Source organism: Enhydra lutris, unplaced genomic scaffold, assembly GCF_002288905.1.
Source record: "Enhydra lutris kenyoni isolate GAN:26980312 unplaced genomic scaffold, ASM228890v2 scaffoldscaffold9, whole genome shotgun sequence".
NCBI lineage: Eukaryota > Metazoa > Chordata > Mammalia > Carnivora > Mustelidae > Enhydra > Enhydra lutris.
Genome location: NW_019154093.1, coordinates 28161831 through 28185472, shown reverse-complemented (window position 1 = coordinate 28185472; position 23642 = coordinate 28161831). Strand labels below are relative to the sequence as shown.

At 45.6% G+C, this 23642-nt stretch overlaps 1 protein-coding gene across 2 annotated transcripts in view; it reads right to left on the bottom strand.

The window, feature by feature from the left end:
* Nucleotides 1–23642, bottom strand: part of LOC111143154 (FGGY carbohydrate kinase domain containing) — a 401671-nt gene that overhangs the window by 180791 nt on the left and 197238 nt on the right. For both annotated transcript variants that reach the window (XM_022496662.1, XM_022496661.1), the window contains exon 7: nucleotides 21484–21612. In XM_022496662.1, the coding sequence (XP_022352370.1) occupies nucleotides 21484–21612 (129 nt within the window). The remainder of the gene's footprint in view (nucleotides 1–21483; nucleotides 21613–23642) is intronic.

Sequence of the window (23642 nt, the reverse complement as noted above, 5' to 3'; positions counted from 1 at the left end):
GCAATAGCTTGGAAATCTGAGCCTTGGGAGAATGCTAGCAAAATCCACAGCAAAGACTAAGCAAAAACTTGGTTTCAGAAATTCCTTTCTCCCCAACCTCAGTACGGCCTCCAGACTACTTGGACATTCTCATCTATGACCTCATCAAAGACAATTTTTCACTTGCAGGCATTAGACATGGTAAAGGGTCAGGCTGAAATCCAACGCAAATAGCCAAGTTAACACATAAAAATTACTTTTAAAATAAAGAAATCAAAAGAAAGAGGACTGACCCAAGTATAAGAAATGTATCTTATGAAATAAATCCTTAAACAGATCTGAAACTGATTCTAAACCACACAGCTTCCTTCTGATATCTTACAAACTAATTCAGCAGCTATATCCTGAATCCCAATTATATGCCACACACTATGTTAGGGGTTAGAGATCTACAGATGGAAGATGTTTCCTTTTATTCTACGAGGTCCCAGCCCAGTAGGGGTGGAGAGATATATAGGCAGACACTTAGAAGACAGCATGGAATAAGTCATGACTCAGACCCGAGCAAGTCTAATGGCAGTATGGAGCCCTGGCCCCTGATCTAGCTTGGTTAGTCAGGGAGGACCCCCTGGAGGAGGTGAGGCAGGAGTTACGTCAGTCAGCAGGGGGAGGAGAGAGGGAGGGAGAGGCGTTTCCAATAGACCTCGAGACCAGACAAAAACACAAGAGAAAGAAATAGAGGACGCATGGTCACTGGGCCACACAATCTGAGGAGACGAGAGTCTTGTATTCTGAAGGCCTTGGCTGGTATAAAGCTCTGGGTCCGAATCAGACAGATCTACACTTGATTCCCAGTCGAACAGTGTGCTCAGCAACCTTCGACAAGCTAACTTATCTCAGCTAACTTTGAGGCTCGGTTTTCTCAGCTGTAAGGTGGGAAGAATGGCACTTCCTTTACAGAGTCATTCTTCCTGGCTTTAGCCCTGTATGTCCAGTGTCCCAGGACACCTCTCCACAGTCCCAAGCAAACTGGAATGGTTGGTCACCCTATGTATAGGGCAAGTGACCTTGTGCCTGGCGTACAGGAACTGCCAAATAAATGTTAGTGGCTCACTGCTCCCTGGAGAAAGCAACAGTACGTTTCCCTCAGCAACCTTCTTGCCCCTAGACAAATGATCTCATTTATAAAATTCTCGGATGGCTCCTTCTAGGTGGAGAGAGGAACCAGCAGCCCTGATAATGCCCTCGAAGACAGAGAGCAGACCAGGGAGATGCTGCAGGGAGACACCAGGAGAGACACGGGACCTCTTGGACAGCTTGTAGGACATTCAGATTATGAGGCAAGGCCTGAAATCTCAAGAGAAAAAGAACTCATCTGGCAGGGAGCTCTCCCCAGCCTCTGATGCCAAGCTCAGCACCTCCTCCCTTGGTATGAGTTTCAGTTCCATCAAAAACTTCCAGAGGTTTTGTGGGGTTAGTTGAACATTGACAGATTCTTCAAAGCCTGGAATTCAGTCTGCCAGCCAAAACCGAGCCAAGTTTCTGTGGGGCGAGGAGCTCCCCCAGGGAGGGTCACGGGGCTCCACCACACGTAGACTGATTAATCTACCCTTACCCCAAGCTTCAGACAACAAGGAGACAAGAAAGAAAAGTAGATCCTGAAGCTGGATCCTGACTCAACACCCCCAGCCCCACTCCCGGGGGGAGCGTGGGTGGGAGTGTAAGGCGACCCTCGGCACTGGATAGGAGTCAGGACAGAGTGGCAGAGAATTAAAAGTGATATGCAGAGCAGCTGGAGAGAGGGGAAAAAAAAAAAAGAAAAACAAGAAACAAAATCTGAGCAGGATGAAGGGCCCAGGTTTTAACACAATGAATGACATGTGGCTGAAATAGTTTCAAAGAGAACAAAAGCTTAGGTAAATAAATAGTGTTGGAAGATGAGAGCAAAAATGAATTACAGGAAATCCCACGAGGAATACACAGGCATTTTTCAAAAACTGCAGTTGAAACAGCATCTCTGCTTTGGCGGAGATCAAGACTCGGTCCTCCCCGTTCCACCTATGCACCTGCTCCTGAAGCCTGCTTCTTGGGAGCACAGCCCTGGCTAAGCATGGCTGTCCTTTCTCTGAGCCCATTCCAGGCTCCATGGGGGTAATGGGCGATAGCCAGAAAGGGAAACACTTCCAGGCACCCCAGTGACTTCCTGTATGATCTTAGGCAAATGAGCTGAACTCCTTGCCTCTCTGATACCTCATCTGTAAAAAGTTAGTGATGGCTTCAAAGTAAAAGTCAAAATATAACCCTGGTTTGAAAGCACAGTGCTCGTACGTGTGAGGCCCTGAGTCATGTTCCCTACCTACCGCGCTCAGAAGGAGTCAATGTGAGCAGCATTTATCCAGCACCAGCCTACGTCCAGGGCCGCACTTGGCATTGTACGGGACACAGGATTCGCAGAAACACAGTCACTGTCCTTGAAGAGCTTACAAGCTCATGGGAGCCACCGCCGCCGGAACACAGCAGACTGACAATGTCTGCAGCAGAAGCACCAACAAGCCTCTGGCAGGTGGAGCAGAGGCCTCTCCGGTGGGGGTGGGGGGGGGGTCACAAGCATTCTCTCCTTCGGCCCTCTTCCTCCTTCGCCCTGATAACTTGACACACCTGTGCTCCAGGTCCGGTCCCGGCCGATCTCAAAAGCCTTAGCACTTCTTCACGTCACTTTACATCACGTGTGTGTGGTACCTGCCTGTGCCAGGCATGGTGCTAAGTGCTTCATGGAAATTAACTGATTTCATCCTCATGACTACTACTATGATGCCCACCTTGGAGACGAAAACAGACCTTCCAGGTTCAGTAACAGGCACTCGATCACACAGGGAGCAGCGGGTGATGATGTGGAACGTAACTGTCTGGCATGAGGAGTCATGCGTTCCCCCAAGCATCCGGCTGCTGGAATGCTACAGGTGGCTCTGGTGCACACAGGCACATGTTTCTATTGGAGAGACACTCTCTACCCACATCACTGTTCACTCTCTGTCTCCTCTGAAACTCTGGATTTCAAAGGGAAGAATTTTCCAGCGATTTAAAAAGTAACTCCCGGTCTGCCACCTCAAAGCACCTGCAGGCAAGTCCAGACTGTGGCCAGCTCAGGGTTGCTTCCTCCTGAGCACGCCACAGTAGGGACTCAACAGCCCCTTTCCATGTGGTCCAGAAGCAGCAACCCATGGGAGGATGTGAAGCAGATGCCACTGGCCAGGGCCTTCCAACCTCATGGTGGCCCCCTGGGCACTGTCCCCAAAGTGAGTCTGTTCTTCTCATCACCCATGTCCTCCCCATAGCCAGCCTTCTGCCTGTCACCCTACAGCATCTGTGCTTGCAGGCCGGCAGGCATTCCCTCATTTTACCCTCTGTCACCTTCCCGTGGGGCTGTGCGGCCCGAGTCTGTCCGGGCTGTTGACACAGAACGGCATAATCTGCTGGCTGAAACAAGACACATTTCTCTCTCACAGTTCTGGTGCCTGGACATCCGGCTGAGACAAAGGTACCGGCAGGGGCAGGTTCTGCTGTCAGCCTTCTTCTTTATCTACAGATGGCTGTGGTTTGGCTGTGTCCTCACAGCAGAGAGAGAAAACCAAGCTTTCCCATCTCTTCTTAGAAAGGCACTAACCCTGTTCACAAGGGCTCCACCCTCAGGAGCGAATTTTCTCTCAGAGGCCCCACACTTACTTACTTTCTTTTTTTTTTAAAAGACTTTATTTATTTATTTGACAGAGAGCAAGCACAAGTAGGGGGAGAGGCAGAGGAACAGTGAGAAGCAGACTCCCTGCAGAGCAGGGGAAGCTCGCTATGAGACTCGATCCCAGGACTCTGGGATCATGACCTGAGCTGAAGGCAGTGGCTTTACCAATTGAGCCACCCAGGTGCCCTCCCCCCCACGCTTTCTAATACCATCATATTTGTGCTTCGAATTTCAACATATGAATGTGGGCAGGGGGACACAAAGAGTTCATAGCATGCATGGTCCCAGATAGAGACAGAAGGGGCTTAGAGTCCTCGCTTACACATACAATGGAAGGTCCCTGTGTTAATATGCCATGGAGAGAGCAGTAACTGATGACCTCATTTCAGCCAAGGAGGTTGGAATTCTACTTAACACACTGGTAAGGAAGGCTTCCTGTTTAGACATCAAAAAAGAAAAAAAAAGTATGTTACCACCTTTACCCCTAACATGTACTGTGCACTGAAAAAGAGGACTTTGAACATCATCTCCCCCTTTCTGGATGACTTATCAGTATACCAGGGAGGAAGGAGGAACTACTTTTATTAAGCAACTGCTATAGGCCAGCAAGTGCTGAGTTGTAAGTTGTCCCGTAGTGTGCTGATAGTATTCTGAGTTCACACCTACCCAATTACTTCTGATGGCCCATCACATATTACACCACTCATCTCCCCCCTTCCACTCCTGATGGCCAGACTAGGTCATTCTCCTGACTGCACTCCCAGTGCCTGACACAGGGCTACCTGATGCTAACGCTTAATAACTTTTATTCCCATTGATATTTTTAATAAGCTTTATCAATGAAGTATGGCAGGCAGCAAAAGGTCACAGATTTTAAATACACATTTTGGTGAATTCTCACAAAGTAAACACATCTACTCAGATGATGAAATTATATCCCTTCATACCCTTTTCCAGACAGCACACCCACCAAAGAAAACTACTACCTGGATGTCTAGACCATAGGATTTGCCTGATTTTTCATTTTTAAACTATTCAGATATTTTCTTTGTGCCACTTTTTATCATCCACATTTGTGAGATTCAGCCATGCTGCTGTGTGGAGAATTTTCTGTATAGTTTTATTACAGAGCGAGATGCCACCGCATGAATACATCAATCATTTATTCATCTATTATTGATGGACATTTGGGGGGGTGTTTCCCGGCTTTGGCTATTACAAATAAAGGTGTTCTGTGTATTTGTGTGCACACTGCTGTTTGGGAGATGCCTAAGTGGGACCGCTAACTCAGAGAATATGGAGATACTGCTGACCTCTGTCCAGGGCGGTGCACCAACTCCTGCCCCGACCCAGTGTTTCAGACCCTCCCGTGCTTCATATCCCCGATAACATTCGGTATCATTGATCTTCTTAATTCTAGCCAACATGGTGGCTGTGCGGTGCTCTCATATCATGGTTCTAATTTGGACTTTCTTAATGACTAATGAGGTGGAGAAACTTTTCACATTTTATTGTTCATCTGCCTATCCTCTTCACTGCAAAGCTATCCAAATAATTTTTGCCATCTTCCTGTCAGCATGGCAGGAAATGGTTTTTTTGTTTGCATTTTTAAATTTTTATCATTTTTTTATTTAATATTATTTTTTAGTAGAAATTCCTCCTATACGTATTATGGATATAGGTCCTTTGTTATATGTATTGCAAATAGCATTTTTCATTTTGTGGCTCCCATTTTCCCCCTTTCATGGCATCATTTGATGAAAGAACTTCCTGGTTTTAATGTAGTCCAATTTATCAACCCTTTTCTTTATGGTTGTGCTTATACTGATGTCCTATTAAAGAAATATCTCCTCATCCTAAAGTCATAAAGGACTTCTCCCAAATACTGACTTTTAGAAACTTCCTATTTTACATTTCATACTAGGCCTATAATCCATTTGGAATTCAATTTTTCCTGTACCGGCATCTGACACAGCCACCGTCTTTTTCTCACTGTTCAGTCTCTTTTTAATTTTTTAATCTTTCCCTCTTTTCCCTTCCTAGTGGTTCTGCCTTAGGGCCAACATTCAACACCTCTTACCTCAATGCTCTCCTATCCTGAGCCATTAGATCTGTGGTCTCTAGAGTCTCTACTTAAAAGCTATTACCTTAAGGATAAAAATCCAACTCTTTAACATGGCATTCAAGGCCCTTGGAACCCTGGTCCCCACACATACCTCCCACCTCTCTGTTTCCACATGCACACTCTGGATAACAGCCCTCAGTAATGTGTGGCCCAAAGAGATATCCTCATGCTTCTGGATTTTAGCACACGCTATCTCCATCTGCCTCCCTCTCCCCTCTCCCCACCATCTCTGCCTGTCCCATACCTACTTTACCCATCTGATAAATTCCTTTCTTCTCTCTCCTATTTGTCTTTTAAGTCAAATCAGTATCATTCCTGAAAGAGACATCTTCCCGATTTACTCGGGTAAAATGAGTTTAGACTCCTGGAATATTCCATGCATGCTTCTATCAAACAGTTCCCACACCGCATTATGACCGTTTACTTGTCTGTTTCTACAGCTAGAATGTGATCACCTTGAGGGCAGGGACTTAGATTTTTTTATACGTCTATCTCTAGTTCCTAGCCCAGTGCCTGCCAGTTAGTGAGAGTGTGTTACCTGCTGGCTGAAGGTAGAAAAAAAGGGACTATATTTTCACTGCCAGTTATTATTTCTTACTGCCAATCTACCGTATTTTACCAAAATTTTAAGTCAGCAGTGCTGGATGACAGCTGAGAACAGTCCCTGCACTTTCCTATAGAACGTGGACTCTGAGACAAGTGTTTTCTCAACTTTGGGAGGTCTGGTTTTTTGCTTATTTAACAGCTCTGCTTTAAATGGATGAGTTCACTGCATATCTCCACCAAAGATAAGGGACTTTAATGAATGCCCAGTTTAGAAATCAGATGAATTACTGACTTGAAATTAGTAAGTTATTATCTTCTTCCAAACACAAGAGAAAATGTATTTCAAATAAAGAAGTCACTTCCATGCATTTAATTTAATAATTGCTAGAAGACATATAAAGAGAATCCAAAAGTTTAAGTAACTCTTGCCTAATCAACGTATTCAGAAAAAAAAAAAAGAAGTTGTCAAATTCCCTGTCTTCAAATTCCCTGTTCTCTCTTCAAGGCCCACTGCCACACTCCTATTCCGGGTTACCCCTTCTCTACCACTCTTTCCTCTTCCCCAACTACTGTGTATTGAACTACATAGAGCACTGCTGGAAATGACTTGGGTAAAACTCCCTTTAATGGCTCACCAATGCCTGGAGGAAGAGGGAGGAGCACAAACTTTTCAACATGGCGCTCAAGGACGGCCATCGTGCCTACTTCCTTGATGTTCCCTTCCAGGAATCCCTTAGGGACACCAGAGATTTCAACCAAACTGCAAAGCTTATCATTTCCCAACCCCTTATACCCACACTTATGTTACACTGTTCATTCATTAAACTCTACATTTCATTGCTTCCAGTGGAGATAAATACCTATGGTTTTATGCTCAGTTCAAAGCTACTCCTCTGTGAAAGTAAAGGAAATGCCATTACAAATGGAGTTGGGCAGCCCTGGGAGGGGTAGCTCTCACACATGTGCCACTCACTGCAGCTGGCAACACCAGCAGAAAGATGGAGGATAAGAATTATCTTGCAAGGGAAGCCATTTTTCACATAGGAATTCCATCTCCTGCTCGTAAGAAGAAGGAGGAGATCCCTCCCTGCCCCAGCAACAACACACTAGCCACCACTTATAGTCACTGAGAAACTGCCACACCTCGAACACTTGTTCTTCTCCAGTGAACTTTTGTTCAAAAAAAACCCTCCCCAATTGCCTCCTTCCTGCTACAAACATGAGCTTCTCTCCTTTGTTCTCCAGACATGTCAAGGGTTCACCATAGTTAGCTTGTCCCATACTGCAACTCCTCTGACATTCCCGAATAAACTCATTCTGCTAGTCAGATAACTGGCTGTTTTATTTTTAAGGCTGACACCTCCCACTTCCCTGGAGAAGCACAGTAGCTGATACTTGGGGGTTATCATTACGAGCTGTGTGACCCGGAGCAAGCTACGGGAGTTGACATCAAGATTACACGTGGAGATGATCCAGCACCCGGTTCTGGCGCACTGAGGTCATTCAATGAATACTAACATCTTTGTCCTTCCCCTGCCTTACTGTTTCAACTGAGAGATTTCCTCCTTTTTCAGATCCCGTACAACCTGGTCCACATTCTATCGTTAATTCACTGTTTTCACCATAGTCACTAGTATTGTGCTTAGCATGTTGTTGATAAATAAATCCATTAACTACTGTATATAATCATTCATTTACTGAAGTTAAATGCCGGGGTCTTAAGTTACAAAGACGAACAGACTGCTTTGCCCACAAGAAGCTCACAGTATAAGTGGGGCAGAAAGTAATGCAACCATGTCTTCAATAGTTTCAGTGTTAATGTTTGTGTGTTACCTGTACTGGTGGACAGGCATAGGCAGAAGAACAGACAGGCCACACGCATCAGGCTGGGCAATCATGTCACACCACAGTCAACGCAGACAACTCGTGAACAAGAGCCACATTATTCGGGCATATTTAATATATTTCACAGAGTTGAGTTGTGTGGGTATTTCTTTACAACTTTCAGCTGTGAGAGGCCTGAACTCTAGAAGGCATGCACAGTTTCCGCTCCTATGACCAATTCTGGTGGGGGAGGCCCCCTGTGGGCTTTCCAGTGGGGGAGCGACAGGTTGGTTCACTTTTAACTCCCGAAACTAAATTCCACCCAGGGGCTTGCAGCAATACAACTCCATGACCCAATCCATCCTACTTACACCAAATCTAAGAGCTGAGGCTTTCCCTAGACCTGTGCATTAGATGCAAAGATTTTCCATGTTTCCTGTGTTTTAAAAATTTTTTTAAATATTATCTATGGCTAACTCAGTTAACACAGGCTTGGGGAAAGCTCTACCACAATAAAACCTGAAGTTGGACAGACCAAGGTTCTCAAAATTCTGCCAGACTTGCTGCCTGAGCCTAGGTTAAGTCTCATCTTTGACTTTATACGGCAGGGGTAAGAATGGACACAGCTGCAAGCTTGTGTCGCATCCATACCATGTACTGCCTCGGTGAACACTTAGGTAGTGTGTGGCTTGGGAGAAGTGTCCCAGACCCAAGAGCTCTTCATTGTTCTGCTTTTGAAACAAAAATTTTATAAAATATACACTTTCCATTAGCCTGGGTTTAATTTTGCTCCTCCTGGACTATACACAGACCACTTTTGACGGTAACCAACGAGACTTTAGGCTGCCCCCTCATGCTATCTTTTAAGATACCAGTGGTAAAGCCCATCAGGCTCATGGGAGGATACACTCCCCAGGGACACCTGGTGCTGGTTGTGGGGAAATCTGCATTCTAACTAGTTCTTGGGGCAACTCTGCTTACTCACGCTTGAAAAGTAAACAAGGACAGAAGTCAGATAGTTTTTAAAAACACCTACAAATCATTCTAAGTTTAAATTAAATTTAAATTTAAATTAAATTAAAATACTTGTTTGTGGATTAACTGTATCATGAATTCAATTTACTATGAATCATTGGAAATAATCTAAAGAACCCATTCTTTCATGACATTTCTCCATTTTCCATTCTCCATCTCCAATAAACAGTATTTGCTAAAATGGGAACAGAGAAGTGGTGTGCAAAAGTCTGTCTTGCCACCAATAGAATGAGGATGGAACACTTCGAAGTATGGGCACAGAACTCCTTAGGGCTCTGGGAGAATTTCCCCCAGTTCAGATTTTAGTGAGCAGACACAAACTCTGCACATTCTCTGTTTGGATCTGAAGCCAGAGAAGAGATAGCCATGTGAAGAGAAAGGACTAGAGATAAAATTCCTTGCACAAAAGGCACTGGCAGAGATCAGAGGAGGTAGAAGACAGTGAAAAGGAGCACTGCCTGGCCTTGGACCTGGAGGATGAGGGAACAATCAGCCGGAGATGGGTAAGTCAGAGATCGGGAATCAAGCTTCCCTTCCAGCTACGATGCTGCAAGTTGGTTAAGGGAAGCTGCAAGGTGGAGTGCAAAGTCCTGGCAGGGACTGGGTTATTTCTGAATCCCCAGAGCCTGGCAAAATACATACCTGCTTAACTCTAATGAAGGGAGCTTTTGCTCTAAGCTTAAAATGAGATGGTATCTTTCTTACTGGTCATACTCTCCTTTTGGAGTACCATCCATTGGTATTAAAAACCACAGCTGTACCCCGAAGGCAAACACCGGCTGCAAGACACCTGACATGGTTTTCAGACGACAGCGCAGAGGAAGCTCTCTGAATGGATAGGGTTGATCCAACTTCATTTCAGCATCCCAGCTCCTTGGCTTGGAATTCCAGGACTTTTATAACTGAGCTTCTCACCGGGAAGGGCTAACACTGGATGGGCACCCACCACATGTCAGGAGAATGTTTCTATACAACCACCCAAGGAGGTACCATCACGATCCCCATTTAGAGAAGAAAAATCTGAGACACAGAGCCGTTCTGTAACTTGCTAGGAAGTGGAAAAGCTGGGAACTCTGGTGTCCATAGGGTCTGCTTCACGGCTTCTGTCTCCCCACCAGCTGCTGGACCCTTCCAGAGAAATGGCTAAGTCATCAGCTGCCATCCCCCGTGCCTAGGGCATTACTTTAGGCCAACCATGAGCCTAACACAGATTTGCCGACTGAATTTGTCTCCACCTTCTTTCTTATGCCATGACATGTCCCCTCACTATACTGAGGTCTGTTTCCCCAATGTTAGCACTCTGGACTAAACTTCAGAACTCTCTGTACTGGTAGCAACTCCTGATACTTTCCATTGCCTACATAAATCTTTTCTTTTCTTTCTTTTTTTTTTTTTAAGAGTTTATTTATTTGACAGAGATCACAAGTAGGCAGAGAGGCAGGCGGGGAGGGTGGCGGTAAGCAAGCTCCCCGCCAAGCAGAGAACCCGATGCCGGACTTGATCCCAGAACCCTGGGATCATGACCCGAGCCGAAGGCAAAGGCTTCAACCCACTGAGCCACCCAGGCGCCCCATAAGTCTTTTCTTTATAACACTTGGCAGTGCCTGATAAACATACACACATACACACACACACATACACACACACACACACACACATACTCACATACAGTGTACACACACATATAAACAGACACACATGAACACTTGTACACCTACATATGTGCAAACACACACTCACAGAGGCACACTTATGAACATGTGCACAGACATGTACATACAAACACATGTATGCGCAGATGTGTAACAAACACACGTGTGTGCACAGATATGCATGCATGCAACACATAAAAGTACGCATGCATATGTTTATTTGGGGCTTTAGGAACTTCCCCCAGCAGATAAAAGCTCTAGGAGAAGATGAACTTGTCTTTGTTCACTACTGTATCCAACACACCTATAAATGGTACACAACACATAACAGGAAGACATCATGTATGTGTTAAATAAAGGAATCAATCTTTAAATCTCTCTTGCCCACTGCTATCATTCATCCTTTAGATCTGCTGAGATCATACCAATCATAGCTAAATACACACAGTACTGCCACACACTGCTCTAAGTGCTTGGCTGACATGAGTTCATTTACTCCTGAAACAACTCTATGACGTAGGTACTATTATTATTTCCATTCCATGGATGGGGAAAGTGAGGCACGGCATGTCAAGTGGCTCCCCAAGGTCACACAGACAGCAAGTGGCACCAGGATTTGCAACAGTCATGTGTTCTTAACTACTGTGCTGGGTTTCCTCCAGATCTTTCATTTGCATTATCTTCTGAAGCCAAATTCTTTTTTTATTTTTTACTTTTTTTTAAAGATTTATCTATTTATTTTAGAGAGAAAGAGTGAGCATGAGTGGTATGGGCAAGAGAGAGAAGGACAGACTCCACACTGAACGTGGAGCCCAACGCGGGGCTCGATATCACGACCGAGACCATGACCTCAGCCAAAACCAAGAGTCGGATGCTTAATCGATGGCGCCACCCAGGCATCCCTTCAGAAGCCAAATTCTTACATCAGAGTCACAGTCCAGAGTGTGATAAAGACTAGAGTCACGCAAAGCATGCTGTGAATAATGTAACTGGAGACTACTGCAATTTTTCTATATTTCAAGGAAGTTTCCTTCCTAGTTTGTCCAGACATCTACACCGGCCACAGGGTGCCATGAGGCAATCCTCAAGATCCCCTAGGGCGGGGAAATGGAAAATTCTTTCTCTTTGCTCTTTACACTGACCTCTCCAAATGCCCAGTCAAGAGGAAAGTGGACCGAGGAAAGCAACTGGGCCTGAAGGCTGGTGCTAAGGAAGCCAGCAGCAGCTCAGACGGGAGGCTGCCACTGAGGGTGTTAGCCGGAGAGGTGCAATTTCCCACCAACAGCTGCTGGTGTGCAAGCCCCAAAGTAAACACTGGTGCTCCGAAATGTTATATGGACCGAAGTGCCATGTGGTCAGTTCCTGTGCCATGAAAAACAGAGGGCCTTTGGGGTAAGCCTACTCTTGTCACCAGTGACGCAAGTGCAGTATTAGACACTGGGCCCGCAAGCAAACACTTTGCTAGCAGTCTTCCACCCTGGAACTTGGAATGGGAAGGCCTCCTAACAGGTGGCTGGCAGGGTCAGAACCTGGGGCTGGGCTCGTGTGTGTGCTGTTTTTGTTCCCAAGCTCAGCAAAAGAAAACAGCAACTCATCTTTTCAGTCATCTATTAATACTGAATATTAGTATTAATATTGCTGGAGCTAATGAGTCAGTACAGATTTGCTTACAACTGGGGGCTCTGGGCACGGGCCCTCCTGCCGGGTCAAGACACTCTGCTCCATTTACTAGCCAGCACTTGCTCCCTTGTTTGATGCAAAGGCTACACTAAAGCCAATACGAAGTCACAGGAAGAAACCCACAGATCAGGGTCTGGGTCTCAGATCCAACCCTTTCTGGTCCTATAACCTTAAGCAAATCCCTTCACTTCCAGGGTATTCATTTGCAAAATGAGTACAGGAGGCAAAAATAGGGGTGCCTGGATGGCTCAGTTGGTTAAGCAACTGTCTTTGGCTCAGGTCATGGTCCTGGAGTCCTGGGATCGAGTCCTGCATTGGGCTCCCTGCTCAGCGGGGAGTCTGCTTCTCCCTCTGACCATCCCCCCTCTCATGTCCTCCCGCTCTCATTCTCTCTCTCTCAAATAAATAAATTAAACATTAAAAAAAAAGGAGGCAAAAATACCAGGTGGTGGTTTCCAAATGACAAGTTACCCCACAGAGGAGATTAATTTCGACATTAATAAACAAAGTTAACAAAATTAATACCCTCTTGAATATTACTGATCTCACCAGGATGCAGTCAAAAAATGACCAGGCTGGTCTAGTAAAAGCCTGGTTTTATTCCCCATGACCAACAGAGTCCTGGAAACCTGTGCTGCTTTAAGTATTCATTATTAAGTCACTTTCCCATTCTGGGCCTCAACTCTCTCACCCAAAAAATGGATCTAGAGATACACCTGCCTGGCAGAAGGTTAAACAGAAGCCCTATCTTCTGTTACAGATATCTATGTCAGTGTAGGTGCAGGCTACCATAAGGAAGCCAGGGCAGGCAGAAGAAAGCTCTGAGTCACAATGCCTTGGACCTAGAACCCAACTCCATCATTTATTAACATGTCCCCTTGAGCAAGTTATGGCATTCTGATCTCCTTACGCTAAAATCAGCAAACAGTGGTAGCTCCCAGGGAGGCTGGGGGCCGATGGCACTGTTGAAGTGGCCAGTGCCACACTCGGCCCAGAGTAGTTGTTCATTAAGTGGTGGGTGAAATAAAAATAACTACTTTGAGCTCTTCACAAGGAACCTGAATACCAGGTGCTTTTATTATCACCAGGTTTTGACGAGACTTAGTGCAGGTTGTGACGGCCAAACAAAGCAGCTTGTCATGTGTGGCTGAGAAGGGGTTTACTTATTTAAAAGCTCCCCCCACCGCAAGACTGACTATGGCATTAAGTGGGACAGAATGTGTAAAATGGAATAGTATCTACACACGTGTACCACAGTACACATACACACATGGACAGACATGTACACAAGCACATGCAAACACATGCGACGCATATACAATGGTCTACGATTGTATGCACACATACACACACAAACCGTGTGAAAACACCCTTCTTCTCCTGGTCTAGTAAGAGCCCCCCACACGTGGAATCATTCCCTTTCCCTAATTTAGAGACAGCGCAGCGTAACAGGGGAAGAGGCGCTGGCAGACAAACGAGGAGGCCCGTTTCTAACTTCAAGTCTGAAAGTGACTTGCCAGGCTAACCTGGGATGACTCACGGGTCTTCTGGGCCTCAGCTTTCTCATTTGCAAAGTGAAGAATCTGAGATAGAAGATGTCTGAGTAATCTTTCAGTTCAAAGCCTGTGATCACTCATTACCGAGTGGAGCAGGTATCATCACACTGACGATGGTACTGTTTCTGAGCAGGGCACGAGGGGGGTGGGACAGGGAGGGCTGGCCGTGGCCCCAAGGCCCCACATCCTCTCCATTTTCTGACCACAGATGAAAAGACTTGTCTCCCTGCTGAGGCCAGCACTTCCCAGTCCAGAGAAACCCAGCACTCCAAGAGAACCTGGGCACCTGGGGACAGGAACCCCAAGCCCTCCCTCCCTTCAGCTCCCTTAGTCCCTCACCATGGTGCCTGCAGCTGCTAAGGTCCCAGGCAGCGGTGGCTCTCATTAACACAAACTTCAACTTAAAACAATAAACCTGGAACCCACATTACCACGTTCTGGCCCCTCCCCGGCTAGGATTCACATCCGGGGACTCTCGGAGCTGCCCTTGCTCTCTCAGCTCAGGCACTGACACCGCTGTTCTCCATTCAGATTCCCCAGCATGGCCGTATCTGCTCTTCGTTCCCCTCCATTTCTTACAGACCGCCTGTCTCTCTAGACCCGCCTTCCCTTCCCCGTGGGGTATGCTCCCTCCTGCCCAGCTCCTCCACACACCTCTGGCTTGGTCTCATCTGTCTACTTGGCAGCATCCGGGGACATGTTCTGTCTCCTGACCAGTTTTCCAGGTCCCACCTGATGTGTAGGCGTGAAACCCGGGGGTGGTGGGGTGGGCGGGCAGGGCCTAGGAATCTGGGTTTTTTTAAACTCTCCTCCCCCAAAATAAAATAAAATAAAGGCTCTCCCCAGTCCGATTTAGCAATCTCTGTGTTTGATCTTTCAAAATCATCTCATGGCTATTATGTTCATCAATTCAGTGCTGACTGAGGACAGACTCTGTGGGTTGTAGGCTGGACGGGCATAAAAAGGTGAGCAAGATTTCAGGGAAACACTGAAGTAGAGGCAAAGTGTTGCGGGTGGGGAGGGATTCATTTTTTTCTAGAAGCAAGGTCAACTTTGGAGGAAGTAACATTTAGACTGAGTGCTGACACCTGAGTAGGCCTGTCTAGGAGACGAGGAGAGGCCACCCCAAACAGAGCAGACAGCAGGGGGGAAAAAAGCAAGGGGGTGGAAGGTACATGTTGTGCAGACAAAGGAGGACGGGAGGTCTGGTGAGGCCGGCCTCTCAGTGAAACACACGGGGGACGAATCCTCTTGTCCCTCTGCTCTTTGCTCCCACTTTCGTCTTCTTACCTCCCAGTTATTTTCCCCTAAAAGTTAACTGCATAAAGTACATGTTGACAAGGTACTAATCTATTAGCCAAACCCTTACTTTGGGCTGCTTTTTGGCTTCCATAGAAATAAGCTGGTGCAGAGAAATGCTATCAGTGAGGGCGCTGGGTCTACAGCGGGCCTCTCGTCCTCAGCCCTTACTGATGTTGGAGGCGGTGTCACTCTTTGCCGTGGGCCTGTCCTGAGTGCTGCAGGGTGTTCAGCACCATTCCAGTCCTCCAGCCGCCACACGCCAGTCTGACAACCGAAAACTCTCCAGACGTGGCCCCGTGTCCGCTACAGCAGAGGTAGGGTTAAAAATCACCCCGGGTCGAGAACCACCAGTCTAGAGAAATAGAAGGTGAGCTCTGGAGTCAAACGCAAGCCCAGACCTTGCCATGACACGAGTTATGTGGTTACGGAAGTGTTCTGCCTCTGGCCTTCAATGTCTTCATGTACAAGATGGGAAATAACCTCTCCGGAGTAGGATACTTGTGAGGGACAAGAGATAGAGCAGGTAAAGGGTCACGCCGAGCACTTGGCACAGAGGGCAAGGAGGAACGGTCCTAATGGCAGTGGCAGCCAATAAGAGTAGTGGTTCTACTACTTGTTTTTATTAATGATGCTGATGTCATCCTTGCTGGAGTCATTATTAAGAAGAAAGCCTAACTGAAGCTAAACAGTTACAATGATTAAATAAGTTCTGTTTTACCACGATGCCCTAACAGGGTAAGAAATGCTGTGCTTACATTGCCAGACACCACGTCCTCTAGGGATCCTTTTATAATTCTTCAAGTCCCAGTTTGGGGCATATTCTATATTTTTCTGAAGCTCACCACACTTGGTACATATAGCTGTCATTGTTTATTGAATGTTTACTTTTTCTATTAGACCATAAATGCCCAGAAGTCTAATTCTCTCTCATATTCACCTAATACTCCCATCAACTAGTAGTTGGTTATCAATAGATATTTACTGAAATCCTTTTGGTACTATTTGTTACTTGCTAAAATGGTATTTTTAAGGGTCAAATTCAAGAGTAGACTGGATCCCATCTTAAGAGATATGCCATTCCATATGGCACAGGAATTAGAATAAAATGTGAGCTCTGGAATCAGAAGGCATGGATTTAAATGACTTACCACTTACTAACTGTGTGGCTTTGGGCAAGTCAGGTCGTCTTTGTGAGCCTCATTGTTTCATTTGGTAAATGGGAGCAAAATAATAGAATGTATAAAGTTGTGCTGAGAATCAGCACTGCTCCTAGACCACTGATTGTGGCAAGAGGGGCAGCTGACAAGTTTTACTGCTCACTGGAACAAACTAGGTTTTGCTAGGAGGGCATGGACCAGAAGCTCTTTATCAAACTGGTTAAAACAATTCTTCTGCTACTGAGGGAAAAAAACAAGAATGGAAAAAAAGAAGGGAGGGAAGGAGCGCGGGAGGAATTCAAATATCCTCATTTTGGTTTGACTCTGAAACTCAGATGAACAATTTATGCCAATTCAACACCTGGCAAAGAATCCAGTATCTGGAAGCAAAGAGCAATGCTAAACCAATGCACGAAGTCTGCTCTTAGCCAACACCTGCTAACATGATGGGACCCCAAGGACACCAATTTCCAGACATCCAGGAGCAGATCGGGGACTGCCCAAACCCAACTCTTTTGCTGCATGGAGAACTGAGCCAGCGTACACCTACTGTGTAGGGATAACTACCTCTGTAATGAGAAGTTACTCTCTCTCTGTGTCGTAGCGTCCGTCCCTGGTGGAGGGGATGCACTCATTCCTTCCATTCACTGAGTCACTAAACATGCATGTGTTAAGGGTCCTCTATGGGCAAAGCCCTGTGCAGGCTGCCGGGATAGAAGGATGAAATGACACAGTACTCTCTCTCAAAGAGCTGTCACTAGTAAATGAAACCAAGATGCACACACAGACTGGGTGACATCCACAGTAAAAGGCAAGCAAGTCCAAGATACACAGGAATAGGGAAAGGAGTGCTCAAGTCAGCTCAAGGGAGTCAGGGAATGCTCCCAGAGGAGGTGGCACCAGAGTCAAGATTTGAGGGATAATCAAGAGGTTGTCTGATAAATTTAGAATGAGAGCCTGAGGCAGAAATCGGGTTGTTATTGCCTTTCAGGACAGCTGGGGTGCTGGAGCCAAGAACAGACCTGGAACAAAGTTAATACTATTTTTATAAGCTAGAAAAATATCAGCGGCAGGAGCCCTGGCCAGAACCACCCCCACAAAGAGCAAACAAAGCTACTCCTATCTCCTGGCTGTCTGCTGGAGAACTTACTAACCAGCACCTTGAGAACAACATGTTCTTTAATCTTTGATTTTTGTTCCCACAAAGTCCTTCCTCTTCTTTTTCTAGAATTGGGAAAAGCATGGCTTGAATTTTACTTGCCTCTTTGATCTTTATCCTCCTGTCCCTGGCTCCCTTAGACTGAGAGCCCAGGGAGATTTCTCCAAAGCAGAGTGCCGACCCCTTCTACCAGTCAGAATGCAGGGTCCAAGGTAGGTCATGCCGGGTCAGCACCCAAAGGGACCATGACTGTCAGGGCCTGTTGGTGGGAGGCTTGCACAGCCTCCAGTTCTGACCTCCAGAGATGGATTCTGAACCTGATATTCAGCAATTTCTTAGCATGGAGTTCATCTACCCGTTTCTTGAGATTGCTTCTGACCCCCACCGATACACTATCTAAAGCAGTGAATTCTGCATTCTGTTACCAAGTGCCAGACAAGGACAGTTAGGGCACATTTGGGGAAGGCACACAGAGTCCAGAAGCCTGAGGTTCTTCTCCGACTGACCACCCAAAGAGAAGAAAGTTCTCCTAGTACACTTCTCACTACAGTAGTAACTCAGAGAACTTCCAATGTGAAAGCTCTTACTTTGCATCAGGTATTATGATTCCAGAGTGAGAAAACCAAAGAGAGATGCCTCATAACAACATGCCTACTATGTGCAGCTGCTTCACCTACTCACATCATTGGCTTTCTGAACAACCGTGTGTGTGTGTGTGTGTGTGTGTGTGTGTGTGTGTGTGTGTCTATGTGGCGGGGGGTGTTGCTCTCTCTTCTTGCAGAAGAGGAAATGCAGGAGTGAAGAGGTATGCTATTCGGTCCAAGGAACAAAGGTAGAGAGAATAAGAATTTACATCCAGATCTTCAGATTCCATGTCCAGAGCCCTTACCAAAACATCACAATAGCTATCTCCAACCAGTATTACGAAGCAACAAACACGCAAGCCAGGAAAGAACCAACAGAATTTTCTCTTCAGAAGGCATGGGGTTTTGTCTGCTCTGTTGACCGTCATAACCCCCAGTGCCCGGACCAGTAACTGGCAGGTTTGCAAGCACTCGGTATGTTTCTTTAGTGACTATGCGGCTGGATGGTGGATGATATTTCCAAGACCCTCAGGGCTTTGGAGGGCACAGGCAGGGTGAAAAGCAAAAGGAAGGTTCTGTTTCAGGCCTCCTCTCTTTCCCAGACACCCTAAACCTGAATTGGCCAAAAGGGGAGAGGAGGAAGTATCAGAAAGTACATGGAAGGACAAAACTTGGTTAAAACTATGATCTTGACTGACTCACAGTTGCCAGAGAAGCCCCTCCCTGTGCCTTCCCGGAAACCGCTAGCGCCTATGCTTAGCCCTTAAAGAATCCAAGGTCCTTATTCTACCTTTCCACATAAAGAACTTACCTGTGGAAAACACAAGGGAAACTCACTAACTGATGAGCTTAATTAAAAGGAACAAAAAGTTTCAGCCAAAGCCTCAAGGAGTAAAATTCCCATCACCAAATGTCTCTGATTTAAGAAAAGGGCGGGGGGGGATGTCCTGTAATAGCCTGGATTCCCCCACACTTTCTGAGTATCTACACACAGCAAGTGCCCTGTAGGGCACAGCAAGTGCTAGCCAGAACTGAAAAGGCGTGCTCTGGTTCTTCCCTTCCGGAGGTCTGGGGAACTGACAAGGAACCAGGAGCCCCGTAGGTGCAGCCCGTCTTTCAGCACACAGTGGTCCAAGCCCAGCACATGGCACCTGGTTGGGGGGAAGAACACTGAAAAAGCATGATGGAGAAAGATTCCCTGGACTCAAACGTGGTACAGGATGTCAGGATTACGAAGGGACAGGAAAACTCCCTATCTCTCCAGACCACAAGTTCTCTCTGTGCCTGCTCTCTGAAACCACAATCATGCCATTCTAATCAAAAGCACACACTGCTCACACTAAAAAGGGAGAGAATCACCCTTGTCTCTAACTCAGTATTATCTACCATTCAACCGACTCACATGCGTTACTGGCTGTTGACAACTTCTCAGGCATTGTGTTAGATCCTGAACATGAAAAGATGAACAAGACAGCCACATTTGTAGACTGATGAGCACTGGCCTGCCCTGGATGTCTGTAGACTGTGTAGAAGAACCAGACACTGCTTATTATCCTGTTGCTTAAGGAAACATGAACTTCCACTCTCCAGGCAAAGGTCCTTTCAGCTTATTCTTGCCTTGATGTGACTGTATTCATTTACTGAATTTATCAAGCACCCACAGGACCCTGATCCAGGGCTCAGCACAGGTGAGACAAGAATAATAATATAATGCCCTCAAGGAGCTCAGGGTCTGTTAGAAAAGACAAGCAGATAAATCAGTGATTACAATCCAGTGTGATCATTTCTCCACTAGGGGTAGATAAAAGTGTTGAAAGAAGTATAACTTAGAGATTTTTACAGTAAATCTGAGTGTTCCATGGAAGGCTATGCAGAAAAGAAAACCTCTGCTATGAATCTTCAAGTTAGAGTACAAGGTAGCCAGCGGGAGCAGTAGAGGACCAACCAGTCAGTCTGGTAAGAGAAAAACACACGTGTTTACACAAACTGAGTTCTGGAAGCACAGGTCAATGTAAGTCTTTGAAAGGCACCTCCAGCCTCTGATACAAAGTATGGGATAGGGTACATTTCCACGTTTCTTTGACTATGATCCATAGTAAGAAATTCATTTTCATTACGGGTCACTATGCACATGCACTACACATAAAGCATAAACCTAAGTTCCATAAAAACAGTGTTCCCCTTACCATGTGACACGTACTCTGATGTTTTTCTATCGCAACTGAATCTATTCTGAAAATGCAATGCTCGTGACCAACTACACTGATCGCATGAAGTCTTAACCCTAATTTGAAAAACCAACAACACTGTTAGAAACAAAGGCTAGGGGAAAAAAATATGGCTGTAGTCACGTGAGAGATATTGAGAATCTGCACGTACCCCCTCCCAAAAAAAAGAACGAAGGAAGAAAGTGAAGGAGGGAAGGAGAGGAGAAGGAAGGAAGGAAGGAAGGAAGGAAGGAAGGAAGGAAAAAAGAAAAGAAAAACAGCAGTAAGGATATAGGGGAGGAGAGAGTCATCACACTTGACTGTAACCCTTATCTCACTGTCTGCCTTCCTATTAAGATTTGGGGAAGAGACACCTTGGTTTGGTTTGGTTTTAAATTCACCGCTCCCGAGCACCATGTCTAGGACTCCGTTAGCATTTATTGGGTCTTTGAAGTAATGACCACATTTGAATGCCAGATGTGAGAGTTACTTAGGAGATGAAATTAAGACTACACTCAAGGAACTGGATATGGGATGGAGGCCAAAACTATGAAAACAAATTAATTAGACACGTCTGGGTTTTGGAGTACTGTTAGAAAAAAACATAGATAAGTCTACCACCACCATACATGCTAGCTGGAAGTTAACATTTCTTTTTCAAATTTTCAGTTAACCAAAGAACCTCCAGATATTAATTCAGATCATTTTTTCCCTGTTATTCTGTATGGAGAAATCAGTAAAATTATAAGTAAATTCTCCATTTGATAAAAAAAATTCTATAATTCTATCCAAATGCCTAACTGTAAAAGGGCTTTCTGTTCCTGTATCTTGAACCACTTGCCCTTGATCCCTGCTTTAGAAACAGGAAAACAGTGTGTTCGGTTTGGAGGAATATTCCACTCGAACCCGGTGTTGCTCACGCATGCGGAGTGAGCAGTTACCTAGGCCTCCTGCGTGGGCATCAATCAGTGAAGCTGCCACCGCTATTCCAGCAGGAAGGCCAAGGTCCTTCGCTGCCTCTGGTGTGAGCCCATTTCCAAGAGAAGCTCCAGGAGGCAGCACTTGGTTTCCTGCGTAGACAGGAGGAAAAACAAACATCTGTCAGTTTGAAAAACACAAAAGCAAACATAAGGCTTTCTTCAGGGAACCTCTCCGCTCCCTCCCCTCTCTTCTGCCTTTCCTCAACATCATGAAGATAAAAACCATGCACCCACAAACAGCCCTTTTTGCTCATTTGGTGACTTAGGTGTATGTCCTTGGTTTCTATGGGTTATGCTCTGTGGTACTTTATAAAATCAAGAGCTCCGAGGCACCTTTCAAACTGGAGAAAGATTCCATTCACGGGAAATTCCAAAAGATATAAACACAGCGGCCTCTTAAAGACTAGGTTAAAATGGTTAAACTGTTCCAAACGGGCTTCCTAACACAGCAGCAGCTCTACGAGCATACCCTACACACACGCACTCGTGCATACCCGGTCCCTGATGAACACAGATTCCTAAGGAAGTTGAGAACATTTACTTGTATACTTGCTTCCTGTCAGAGGATAAGGGGGGGAATTATTCTGTTCCAATAAAAAAAAGTCTGGAAAGTTTTTCTCCATTGAAAAAGAGAGCCCAGTCTAAACCTTGCAAACTTGACAAGGCCGCTACTTGCACAACCACAGAATACAATCTGAATGGTGTTCTTTGGGGTTGTACAACGCCACAACCCTGATATTTCAAGTGACCTTGAACTCCTGCAGTCAGTCAGGCTTTCAGTTAAGAATTTATTGATTGTCTTGCTTTGTGTGGGCACTATGGTGCTGTAAAAGGCAGTCCTTGCCCCACACCTAGTTAGAGAGATGAGATCTGGACCCCAAGAGCCATGTAAGTCAGAAGAGAATGAAGAACCCATCTGTTCTCAGGTGTTTAGAAGAGACTGAGTTCTTCCCTTCCCCCTGCCAAGAAATGTAAACTAAGTATTTCTGCACTGCATATGTGGGTCCACCCCCACCCATAGATGGACCCACATATATGCTCAGAGCCCTCTAGGCGCCAAGATTCTAAGATTCTGAACAGGCGGTCAGCAGTCTGCTCAGCGCTAAGATGCCTACCACTTGTTAGTTGTTCCATGGAGCTCCAGGGGTAGGCTGAGGTGTTTCACGACTCCTGGAAGTGGAGGAGAGGGTGGGGTCTGAGGGAAGCAGAAGGTTGAGTGGCTGACCAACCTCCTCTAATTAGAAACAAAAAACCCCTCCACAACACCATTTTTATCCATTTTAGTTAATGAGCTTCTTCTATAATTGAATCTGAAAAAAGTCTAGCTAAGAAAAGCAAGCAGAAGACCGAAACCCCTACAATGCGTTCTGTGGCTTCAGCGCCCAATATGGTAGCCACTCAGCACGTGCAGACGGAGCGCTTGAAATGTGGCTGGAATAACGCCAAGGACCTAAATTTTCCATTTAATGTCATTTTAATTCATTTCAATTTAAAAACTGATACTCAGGGGGCGCCTGGGTGTCTCAGCCGTTAAGGGTCTGCCTTCAACTCAAGTCATGATCCCGGGGTCCTGGGACCGAGCCCCGCATCGGGCTCTCTGCTCAGCGGGGAGCCCGCTTCTCCCTCTCCCACTTCCCCTGCTTGCGCTCCCTCTCTCGCTATATCTCTCTTTCAAATGAATAAATAAAATCTTAAAAAAAAAAAAAGAAAAGAAAAGAAAACAAAAACTGATACTCAATTCAGTTACTGAAAAACTTTGAATTATGTTTGAAACCACATTGGTGTGCAAATCTACATTTTCAATGTTAACTGAGGAAACCTAAGTATTTACAATGAAAATTTAGTGTCAGAATTGGGATGTACCAAGTGGCAAATATGCATTAGGTATCAAAGACTTCATACGGAAAAGTAGAGGAAAAATGAATGTAAAATGTCTCATTAATAGCTTTTACATCAAATATACACTGAAATGATGTTTTGGGTGTTTTTGGTTACATAAGATACATTGACATTAATTTTACCTATTGCTTTTTACATTAATGTGGCTACTGAAAAGTTTTAAATTATGTATGTGGCTCATGTCTAGGAGATAAAGTCAGGATGCTCCAGTGATGGGGTGG